Source organism: Charadrius vociferus, unplaced genomic scaffold, assembly GCF_000708025.1.
Source record: "Charadrius vociferus isolate BGI_N301 unplaced genomic scaffold, ASM70802v2 scaffold278, whole genome shotgun sequence".
NCBI lineage: Eukaryota > Metazoa > Chordata > Aves > Charadriiformes > Charadriidae > Charadrius > Charadrius vociferus.
This window is the reverse complement of record NW_009649705.1, coordinates 2,576,984-2,589,145: the sequence shown is the minus strand read 5'-3', so window position 1 is coordinate 2,589,145 and position 12,162 is coordinate 2,576,984. Positions and strand designations below refer to the sequence as shown.

Sequence of the window (12,162 nt, the reverse complement as noted above, 5' to 3'; positions counted from 1 at the left end):
ATGACTTCTCAAATATGATGGATAGTGGCTTAGCAACTTCATCCGCCAGTTCCCTCAAGACCCATGGATGAATCTCATCAGGTCCCATGGGCTTGTGCACCTTCAAGTTCCTCAGCTGGTCTCGAACCTGGTCTTCTCCTACCATTGGTGGCTCCTCATTCTCCCAGTCCCTGCTTTTGCCTTCTGTGTCTTGGGCAGCGTGGCTGGAGCACTTGCCAGTGAAGACAGAGGCATAAAAGTCATTGAGTACCTCAGCCTTGTCCATGTCCCAGGTTACCAGGTTTCCCGTGTCATTCCAGAGAAGGCCCACATTTTCCCTAGTTTCCCTTTTTCATTGATATACCCATTGAAAGCTTTCTTGTTGCCCTTGACACCCCTAGACAGATTTAACTCTATCTGGGCTTTAGGTTTCCTAACCGGATCTCTGGCTGCTTGGGCAATTTCTCTATCCTTCTCAGGCTACCTGTTCTTGCTTCCACCCTCTGTAGGCTTTGTTTTTTAGTTTGAGTTTGTCCAGGAGCTCCTTGTCCATCCATGTAGGCCTCCTGGTGTTTTTGCCTTACTTTCCCTTTTTCGGAATGCATCGCTCCTGAGCTTGGAGGAGGTGTTCCTTGAATATTAACCATCTTTCTTGGGGCCCTCTTTCTTCAAGGGCTTTATTCCACTGTACTCCAGCAATCAGACCCCTGAAGAGGCCAAAGTCTGCTCTCCTGAATTCCAGGGTAGCAAGCTACCTGTGCGCTCCGCTCACTGCACTAAGGATATCAAACTCCACTATCTCATGATCACTGCAGCCAAGGCTGCCCTTGAGCGTGACATTCCCCACCAGCCCCTCCTTGGTGAGAACAAGGTCCAGCTAGGCAACTCTCCTCATTGGCTCCTCTATCACTTGGGCAGGAAGTTGTCATTGATGCATTCCAGGAACCTCCTGGATTGCTTATGCCCTGCTGTGTTGTCCTTCCAACAGATATCAGGGTGGTTGAAGTCCCCCATGAGGACCAGGGCTTGTGAATGTAAGACTGCTCCTATCTGTCTACGGAGGGCCTCATCTGCTCAGTCTTCTTGGTCAAGTGGCCTGTAGCAGACCCCCACTGTAACATCACCTGTCCCTGCCCTCCCTTTCATCTTGACGCATAAGCTCTCGGTCGGCTCCTCATCCCTCTCCAGACAGAGTTCCATGCGTTCCAGCTAGTCCTTGACATAGAGGGCTACACCCCCTCCTTGTTTCCCCTGCCTGTCCTTCCTGAAGAGCCTGTATCTGTCCATTTCAACACACCAGTCTTAAGAGCCATCCTATCATGTCTCCATGATGCCAATTAGATCATAGTCTCGCAGGTATGCACATGTCTCTAACTCCTGTTGTTTGTTCCCCAAGAAAGATAGAGAGACACTTTTTACCAAGGCCTATAGTGACAGCACAAGAGGCAGTTGTTTTAAACTGAAAGAAGGTGGACTTAGATTGGACATAAGGAAGAAATTTTTTACAATGAGGGTGGTGAGACACTGGAATAGGTTGCCCAGAGAAGTTGTGGATGCCTCATTACTGGAAGCGTTCAACATCAAGTTGGATAGGACTTTGAGCAACCTGGACTAGTGAAAGATGTCCCTGCCCATGGAAGGGGTGTTGGACTAGGTGGTCTTCAAATGTCCCTTCCATCCCAAACCATTCTATGATTTGTTTTGTTTTGATTTTTCTTTCTTTTAATCTTTTCTACCTGATGTGAATACTGGTTCTAAAGTTTGTTTGAAAATTCAGTTACGTAGAAAATTCATAACGAAATAATATGGATATGTAATAAAACATGACTTTTCTTTTAAGTCCAGGAAGTGTGCCTGCACTGACTTATGCATGAAACTACTTTGGTGCTATTAAATGAATAAAATTAAGAAGATACTACAGCGTAAATAACCTGATAGAATTTTTTTTTAATGTAATTATACTACCATCTGATCTAACATAAGTAATTAGATTTTACTGTTGTTTAATTCCCATTCCTTTTCAATGGCAGGTATAATTTTTCAGTATTAAAATAGTATTTGCATTACACAAACAAAAGACAATCTTAATGTGCTGTATTTTCTTACTGGGAATATAATACGCCAGTAAGCAAAATGGAAAGAGACTAACTGGGTTTTTTCATCACCTAAAATGCATTCAAGGCACTTGGTGATGTAAATAATACTCTTCTTTCTTGCTGTCCCATTTTTTCAGCCTCCTTTATGTTTCTTTAGAACTTTGCAGAACAGACTTCCATAATAATAAGTGCATTTTCTCATTCTGCTCAGTTATTTAATACAACAGTGAGAAAAGGAACAGGACCTGGGGAAGTCAGGGAATTAAGAACAGTCAGCACCACCCAAAACTAGACAGGTGAACTGTTTTCCCAGCAAAGAAACACAATGGTTTTGGCTGCTTTTTAGATCATTTATGATTCATTGGCAAAATTCCCAGCTTATTGTGTTAACACGTAGCAGATCTCTACCTCACACTAGGAAAATAAAAATAGTGATATCTCAACAAACTTTTTTGTCAGATATGTTATGGCTATGAGATTTTTAGATTCACAGGGTCTGTCAGTCCTTTGCATAGTAATCAAGATGAGCCGTAATTGAAGGCAAAAATCTGAAAGGATAATTATTTTGCTACCAGATCTGGGAAAAGGAGAGACACACAATTAGTATTCTGAGAGAAGGAAGGACAGGCAAAGCTCAGCTGTTACACACTTCTATTTGACCATTCCATGCATTTGCAGCCTCAGATAAGCACTGGTATGCTTAATTCTGCTATTTACAGAGCAATTTGGACTGTTTTCAGATGCTCTTAATTTTTACTATCAGTAACTAAAGAATGTTAAGTTTGGTTTTATCAAATTTGGTCTTACAGTATTAAATCATGTATTCAAACTAAAAAGATGAAGTGATGTTAAACTGTATCAATTTCTCAGCAGATATTCTTTTTTATGTTTGGGTATGTGGATAGGAGATGTTTGTTTTGTTTGCAGGTAACTACCAGAAAGCCTTAGAGAAATACAAAGTCATTCACAGAAAGTTCCCAGAGAATGTGGAATGTAAGTTGTTTCACTGAGTGGTACAACTATCAAAGGAAACTTTGTTACATTGAATATGTCTATTAGTAATTGTATGATGTAAGTATTTTTCATGTGAAAATATTTTCATGAACTAACATTTTTACTCATGCTAATGCTGTGTGTTTTCTGTGACAACACCAAAGTGTGACTTAAGAACTATTAGGGTAATGCTGAAGAACAGAGATGAAAATAAACTTTAACGGTAGCGGATTGGTTAAGTTCTCTCATACATATTTTCTAAATTTTACAATAATGTTACTTATTTAATCTTTCTTATGATAAAATACATGTATTTTTATTTCTAGTCCCAGCTAGTTGAAATTCCTGCTGCAAGTTTCTAGATATGAGAAAATCTTCTTATTAAGTTTTACCAAAGCCAGGCCTTCCAAAAGAAGAGGGTGAGATATTGTTGTTGGGTTTTTAAGTATAGCAGGTCAGCCAATCTCTAGAAAATCTGTTGAGAATTTCAAACAAAACTACAGGAAACATAACTTTGAAGCGCAAGACATTTTGCAGAATCAGTCTACATGAAAAAGCCCTGTGGAAAACAGGGAATGTCACTGGTTGTGAGAACATCCTCTTACATCCCACGCTGTGCCTCAAAATATGAGGCTGTTGCCAACAAGACTATGCTTTTAAATGTTGTGTGGGAAGGATATTTACTGTATTTTTAAAATAAAATTGCATGTTTGTTAAAGCAGAACAATACTGCTTTTTAAAAAATGAATCGTACAGCTGTGTTGTACAAGAGAAATTCAATAGTATGACTCCTCAAAGTTATAAGCAAAATGTCATGTTCATATTGGTCACACATATTTCAGAGTGGTGGAGCATTTAGTAAACCTTTTAGAATAATAATATTTTTTGGAATTTAGTTTCTACAAATTACAAAATGGAGGCAGGAGTTAGACAAGACAATTTAACTAAAAGGTTTTTGTTGTGGAAACAATGTTTTTTTCACTCATCCCTCCCTGGCCAGGTGCTCCCAACCATCTTGCTTATGCTTGTTCTGATGCTTATCTGATCCCTCAGTGAACAAGTTCAGCTTCCTAAACCAGCAGAAAGCTGACTTAGCACAAAAGTAAATAGCATATTCATGAAAGCATTCAGGAGGATAATGGGTCATGTCATGCTTGTTTCTGATTCAGAAGCAGTTCTTCCAAAGGGATGTTGACAAATACATAGGAATAGCAATGATGTATTCAGAGTTTGGTATAGTGCCTCAGGGGATTATTTTTAGGGGTTCCTTTATTTCCATCATACAGTTATAGTTGGATCTTCATGGCTGGTTTGTTGGGTTTTTTTAATTCTATAAATACTAATCTTTAAAAAAATCGACTGCAGCAATAACTTAGTATTGTTATTGTGCTTTCCAGTTTCCAAAGCATTTTGCAAATGCCAAACGTTCTGAGCCAGATGAGTTAGTGTGTCTTGTGCCTTCCACATGTATAAATGGTATTTGTACTGTTTGTGGATGTAGACACTCTATCACAGATAATGTTAAATTATTTGCAGAATACCACAACTTGCGTAGTGATACCGGACTAGAGTCACCTTGTATTCCCAGCTATTTGCATTGTTTGCCATTCTGTATATCCAGTTCTGTTAGGGTGCACTTGTACTTTGACCTGCTTGTAAGCCTTTTTTTAACAATGTTCTGCTTTTCAATTAGGCCTCCGATTTTTAGTTCGTCTCTGCACAGATATGGGGCTGAAAGAAGTCCAGGAATATGTGACAAAGCTTAAGAAAGTGGAAAAATTAAAAGAAATAAGAGAGCAGGTAACTTTGTTTCTTTCTGTGATTATACAGTATCACCACGAAAATAGATGAAGCTAAAGTAGCATTTATGGTACTTAGGATACAATGTATATTAACTTCTGCTTTAAAGAGGCTCATATTTTGCATTTTTGGAGGGTTTTAGTTTTAAATTACTGATCAGCCTTCTATCTGTCTAAATGTTTTTTGAGCATTGGATTTTCTGTGATTTTAAATACTAGTGAAAGATGGATTATGTGGATGTGATGGGAACACTGGAGCCACCCACATAATTCAACATCTCTGGAATGTCGTCTTTCCTATTTATTTGCCAGACTGTGTGAAGTGTATGCATGAGCCAAGTAATAATGCAACTACAGGGAGAGAAGGGGAGCCTAAGAGTTTATCCATGTAGTAGGACTCTGTTTTGCTATATAGAAAGTTGCAACATTGACGGATTACATAGGTAGAAGTAAATTATTCGTGTTCATGCCAACTTTTAAACTGGAAAAAAAAAATTCTGTGGAAAAGCTACAGGCTGTGAAAGGTATGAGATCATAACTTGTGCTCTACTCAGTGGAGTAAGCGCGTGTGTGTGTGCATGTGCTTGCATTGTTTTCTTGCTATTCTTGTGATAAAATAAGATTTTAAAATCAGCTTCTTGTTTGGAAAGCGTTATCTGTGCTGCTGAGCTGCAAAGTGTTCAAGCTTGCTCTTCCTAGCCCATGAATTGCCTCTAAGCTACGTGGTCACATTAGGACACATTAAGTCTTAGCTAATTTACTCTGCTTCTAGTGACACTTACTGTCTCCCTCTTGATGTCAGATAATGTGTAAATGCATCCATAGTTACCTCACTTTTACTTAAATTCCAGAGAGTCTGAGTATGCATATGTACACTAGGACATTTTAAAAATGAAACTCACAAAGGGAAACACGAAAGGATTCCAAATTTATGCCGTAAGCTTACTTTAGGGGGGCTAGCTGAAGTATATTGGTTTGGATTTTCAGTAAATGTAAAATTTAAAGCATTTGGAAAAATGCACAACAGAAAGCAGTCCACATATGTAGTGCGGCTAATATTCCTCTATGTGTCCCCCAGAATGGTATGAGTAAACAAAACAGATGACGAGATATAATGTTCCTATTCTGCAAAACTCTTAATTATGAGATACCTCTGAAGTGTGTTAAACAGGCTTTGCTTAGTTTCTAGAGAATATCAGTTCAATGTCAGTGATATACATGGTTCTTTGCAATAACTTCCAATACCTCAGTGCTTTACTCAGGAAAGTTTGGAGATTAAACCAGTTAAAACTGCATTCTTTTATAGTTGGTGATAGAGAGGTCCTTGGAGACGGAGATTGCATATATATATTCCTTGCATATAATTCCAACATTTTTTACACTGAAGGTACCATAGATCTGCAAATGTTGAGGATTCCAAGGAAAACACTTTTTTTTTTTCCTTTAAGAAAGTTAATGCTTGAGTATGTAAAAAAAAAATAAAAAAAAATTGTCACAGCTCTTCTTCCTGTTTATTTCATGTTGGAAGCGGGAGCTTTCCAGAACATATTTCTGTACTTCCTGATGGGGAAAAAGCTACCAATAAAATATTTAAAAGATCACAGAATCGTAAAATAGTTTGGGTTGGAAGGGGCCTTTAAAGGTCATCTAGGCCAACCTCCCCTGCAATGAGCAGGGACATCTTTAAACTAGATCAGGTTACTGAGACCCCCATCCAACCTGACCTTGAATGTTTCCAGGGATGGGTCATCTACCACCTCTCTGGGCAACCTGTTCCAGTGTTTCACCATCCTCAGTGTAAAAAATTTCTTCCTTACATCTAGTCTGAATCTACCCTCTCTTAGTTTAAAAGCATTACTGCTTTTCCTATAGCAACAGGCCCTGCTAAAAAGTTTGTCCCCATCTTTCCTGTAGACCCCCTTTTAAGTGAAAGGCCACAGTAAGTTCTCCCTTCCCTTCTCCAGGCTGAACAACCGCAACTATCTCAGCCTGTCTTTATAGGAGAGGTGTTCCCTCCCTCTGATCATTTTTGTGTCCCTCCTCTGGACACGCTTCAACAGGTCCGTGTCTGTCTTGTACTGGGGACCCCAGACCTGGACACAGTACTCCAGGTGGGGTCTCATGAGAGCAGAGTAGAGGGAAGAATAAGTTATCTATGATGGCACTTCTAGTTAGTCAAAGCTTTAAGGTAGATCTGCCTAATCATTTTGCTATAGCATGTTGCCCAGAAAAGAAAACAGGATTTTAAATTTGAATCGACCTTATTCTATTATAATTTAAACTAACCCGATTTTCTTTTAAACAGAGAAAACTGAAATGCACTAGGTTTAAAAAAAAGAAAAACACAACAAACAAACCCAAAACAAAAGAACAACACACCACCCCCTCAAAACCACCACCACCAGCAGAAATAAAACAGTTTTCTATTCAGTTCTGTCAACTTCATCCCTGCAGGCATGTCCATCCTTCCAGCCTGTCTGAGTAAGCTCAGTGAGTTTCTGAATGGCAGCAAAATTAGGCCCCTGCACTTCCTAGTACATTCTCTTCAGAACCTCTGAAGCAGAACCTTTCTGCTCCTTCTTGCAGCTCTTTTTCATGGGGATACAGGCTCCCGTCTCCCTCTTCTGGCTCTCATCTGGCACGTTCTGAAATCTCCTAAATTCAATGTCTCCTCAAGGAAAGGAACAACTTTTTCTGTCCCCCAAGGAACCTACTGGCCCAGTTTTCTTAAAAATTAACACCGTTGTAGATGTAAAGGAACGAAGACACTAAGAAAACAAAAGATGTTACAGAACGCACTGCAATTTAATATGCCACTGTCCTGTATTAGAAGTTGAGTATATTTCTGTGAGAGAATCTGAACATCAGTGCTGTCTTGCAAACAATAGCCCTGCAATTCCTTTTTGCCATTGGTATTACATCTGGGTTCCCATCCCATGGTTTTGGGTTTGGGCAATGTTTTTGCTTGGCTGGTTTGTGTGTGTGTGTGGTTTTTTAGTCTTATGTCTACCATCTGGCTTTGGAAATTACTAGGTATTTTTGTCCTAAGAAATTCCTTCTGTCATCTGTGAGCATATAGTCATAAACTGTACTTTCAAGTTCTAAAATTATCAAATTTTAATATTTCACCACCTAAGTTTCCAATAGCAACACTGGTTTCAGTTAGCAATACCAGATATAGTTCAATTCCTGCTCCCAATTTCAGACTAACCTGTGATTTCTCGATTGCACCCAGTAAAAAGAAAATAGATAAACGCTAGTGTACTATACCTGCGTTTCAAAGTCTGCACACAGACTTTGTCTTCCTGTAGAAATTTATCAAAATTTGCTATTCTGGCATTGTTTTTCCAGAATAAGTGTATCCACATGGAGTTTATACCAAAATAAATATTCTGGAGTACTTATTTCACTCGGCTCTCAAATATGGACAAGTTGTTAAATACTTCCAGCCAAGAATCTGGGAACATCTGTGGGGTTCATTCCCTGTAGAAACTTTTCTCCCTGTCTCTCACAGCGTTGGATTTTTACTGTAACCCTCATATCTTGTTTTTTTCTTTTTCTTTTTTTTTTTTTTTAACTGCATTACTCTTTCATGTTTCAGTTTAAAAAAGACAGGTAATAGTGTAGAAGTTCACACAACTTTCTTGGCGCTGATGTATGCACACATTACTATTTATTTCCGTTAAGCGAGCTTAATGACTGAAAACGAGGGACTGATTGGGTGCGGTGTGAAGCAGTGATGATAGGTGCAAGCACTGAGGGAGACTTACTGCCTTTACCTTCAGGCATCTACATCTGGACTAATAATCCTAAATTTCTTTTGCAGTCATGGGAGAGAAATAGGCATTTTTAGGGTGGAAATCATTGGACCTATTTTAAATGTCTGCTTTTAGTATGGGATGACTACTCACTTGGAACTTTACGGGAATTAGTCATATGCTTAAGCTGTAGTACTTCTGTAATATTTGGGAGTAAAGTCCTGGGATGTAAGTGCCATGAGGGTACTATCACATAGGGACCACTTCCCTCTGGCACATGGAAGCTGAGCTTCCACAGGCAGACTTATCTGTCATTCAACATTTGGAGAGTCTGAACACGCATCCTGAAGAAATGATATATGCTACTTCACCGAACTGTGAATAGGATATTTAATCCAGAATTCAGAGAGCATATTTTAGACTTGAGGATTTCCCAAGATAAATAAAAAGTATGAGAAATTCTGGTCCCAGTCTGGATCGCTGCGAAACCATTCCTGGTTTCACACTAGGCTCGCTGCTTTCCTGTCGGACTCCTGTGAGTTTTGATTTAAGGGTTCTTCCGTTTTCCGTTGGCATCAATTTTGAAAGTTCTTTCACTACTTCTGTGTCATTCCAACTTTGCCAGGCTCTGTGATATTTTTCTGGTGGAAAATAAGTGAAGAAGCTATAGTAATTGACCTGAATACGTAGTTAGGTAGCATGCGCCTGTGTTTTAATCGGATCCTGAATTCATATTTTGAAATAAGATGCAAAGATTACTTTATTAACATCTGAGTGCTTTAAACACCAAGTATTTGTACATATCAGTCAAAAAGTCCCTTGCTGAGGTGTATTTTCTTGTAATTGACAAGATGTTTGCATGAGGAATTTGGTGTTTTGCCAGGAGAAGCCAAGTCTGCCATGCCATACAGAGGTATTGCTTTGATAAACTGTTAAAGTTTTCAAATAACGCTAAGCAAAACACAGCTGGAAGATGTTTATGGTACCTTCTTCAGTGCAAGAGAGCTGACCTTTAAACACAGCTTTTAAAGTATTTACCTTCACCTTTATCTTGCATTTAACACTCAACAGCAAATTAAATTTTGCTGTAAAGTACAGTGCTGTGCCAAGTATTCAAAATTTAAGATCTTTGGGGTGAATAGTTCTTTTTATAGATTTCCCTACTTCCCCCCCCTTGAATCTTTACAATAAAACGCTTGTGGGATTTACAAGACGTTAATAGGCAGAGGCTACTTTGAACTTGTGCAAGGAGGGTTATATTGCCTATTTTTTCAGCTGTACTTTACAAAAGTACATCTGAACTATTTTTATGCACATTCCATGTATAAATTTTATCTGAAGAAAATGATTTATTGAGATATTCTGTTTGAATTTCGTAGAACTCGTTTTATGTAAACATTGGATTTAAGACTGATTTTAAGGACAATTTTGTGTGTTGAAAAAACAAGGTTTATTAGTTACAGTATAGTAAGACTAGTTTAATATTCTACTGTTTTATTAATAAGCTGAGCTTTCAATAATTATCTGTAATGTAAATTACTAAATGGGGATTTTGTTCTGTTCTTTTCAAACACTTTTCACCATTCTCCAGCGCATTAAATCTGGCAGAGATGGCAGTGCACGTAGCCGCAGAGAAGGAAATGCTGCTGGTGGTAAGTACTTAAGGTCTCTGCTTAAATACCAGATTTGTCAGGATCCTAAAAAAATTAGTTTTTCTTAAAGTGTTTGTAAAACCTCCTTACATTCTGAAATGCACACAAATATGTAATATGCAAGTACTTCACAAATTTTGTTTCATACTTTTAGATTATCTCATTGCTGTATGAAACCTCAGTTGGTATAGTAGCATGTATTTGGTTTATGATTTGTGCTTCATGTACAGATCTCAGTGTATTCCTAAAGCTAAATTTCTACTTCCTTTCAGTACTGTGGACTTGAACGTTTTTATCCCATTAACTTTGGAATATTTACTATAAGGAATCATTTATTATAACGAAACAGAACATGTAAGCTATGAAAAACAGGAATTCATTGTGTCTTTATTTAACATAGAGAAAAGGGCATTTTGTGCCCACCATCTAGTCTATTACATTAGGTGTTCATGACAAGTTCAAGAGACTATTTTGTGCAACCAACTCTGTAATAAGGAAAAGACATCCGTACTATCTTTGAGCTTCTTCCCCTTTTCCCAGTATAGCAAAGTTGAGTCTTCCGTAGAGGAAAGCTTGCTCTCTGACTACAAATTCTCTCTGCTCCTATAGATTTACAATGCTGACTTTCATAAATGTGAAACTCCAGCAATGCAAGTCTGGAAACTGGCCTGCTTTGCCTTTTCTGCACTAGGTAGTGTGCATATTGCAGAGCTAATGATTTTTCCCTTCCATTATTAAATCCATGAAATGTCAGTAATGTTAAACCTAACTGTTCCCCACTGCTGCTCTATGGAAACTAGCAGACTTCAGGCTAATTCAGCCACCTAGAAAAAAAAAATCCATTTTGACCCAAATAGGAAATGGTTTCTTTATATTCTGCATTTGGTTTATCTTAGTATCAGTGGGTCTCATAAAAAGATATCCCCTATAAATTCTTGCCTCTTTTCTCTTCCTTTTACAGAGAAATAATTTATGGAATATTTTTTCTTATTTGGTAGCTTTATTTCTCCACCTACATAGCAGACGCTTTACTGTATTTATCCAATTCTGTAGGGTCATGAAAAGTCATGGAAATTACTATTGTAATCTTAAAATGACCTTAGAATGCTGTTACATTTATGAAGACCGCTCTCCTGGGTTTTCTAAGGGTTAAGAATGAGTGTTGGATGCTTGAGAGAGATCTCATTTGTTTTTCAGCTCAGTAGTTTCACGAGAGAAACTTTTAAATCATTTCTTGATATGTAGAAAAAACACCATTCACCTAGGATTGAATTTTACCTGTTCTGGGCCTCGGGCCAAAGTAATTCATGGGGTGAAATTCCTTATTTTGGTAACGGAGAGGGATGGAAACATTTCTGGACTCTCCTTTGTTGCATCAGCCCTATGATCAGGCAGCCAGCTAGAAGTACCAGTAAAACAGCAGCATGAGATGGCATCAGTCCCTGTTTTCTGTCGAAAAGTGGACATCTGCTTTGGCTTATAATAAACAGAAATGAAGAGCAGCATTGGTAGCAGGCAAGGATATTTACAGCTGTGCAAAACATTGCATCAGGCATACAGGCAAATGGAATAAAGGGTCTCTTTCCTTACACCTGTATTTTGTAGTTATCCCTACCCTCATTAATGAAAAAAAGGCATGTTATCAGGAGAGAGTAGTCAGTAATTTAGCAAAAGAAGATATAAATAATGACCAAGCTGGAAAGATGCTAAGAAAACATTAATCCCCTGAACTACCATTTTGTCAATACTTCTTTTAAAGACAGAAATATCTATGGAAAGTTGTCTTTTTTTAAAAAAATTTGAAAAAAAAATAAAAAATTCATTCCCCTCCACAGTTGAACACATGAGAACTTTGCAAGCTCTAGTAATTCCAAGGCATTACTCT

At 38.2% G+C, this 12,162-nt stretch overlaps 1 protein-coding gene across 3 annotated transcripts in view; it reads left to right on the top strand.

Moving 5' to 3' along the window:
* IFT88 (intraflagellar transport 88) overlaps positions 1–12,162 on the top strand; it is a 49,912-nt gene that overhangs the window by 30,221 nt on the left and 7,529 nt on the right. Inside the window, exons 21-23 of one of the 3 annotated variants that reach the window (XM_009890630.1) lie at positions 3,003–3,068; positions 4,762–4,868; positions 10,217–10,274. In XM_009890630.1, the coding sequence (XP_009888932.1) occupies positions 3,003–3,068; positions 4,762–4,868; positions 10,217–10,274 (231 nt within the window). Of the gene's footprint in view, positions 1–3,002; positions 3,069–4,761; positions 4,869–10,216; positions 10,282–12,162 lie in introns of all 3 variants that reach the window. The other 2 variants (XM_009890629.1, XM_009890628.1) reach the window with 2 other exon arrangements.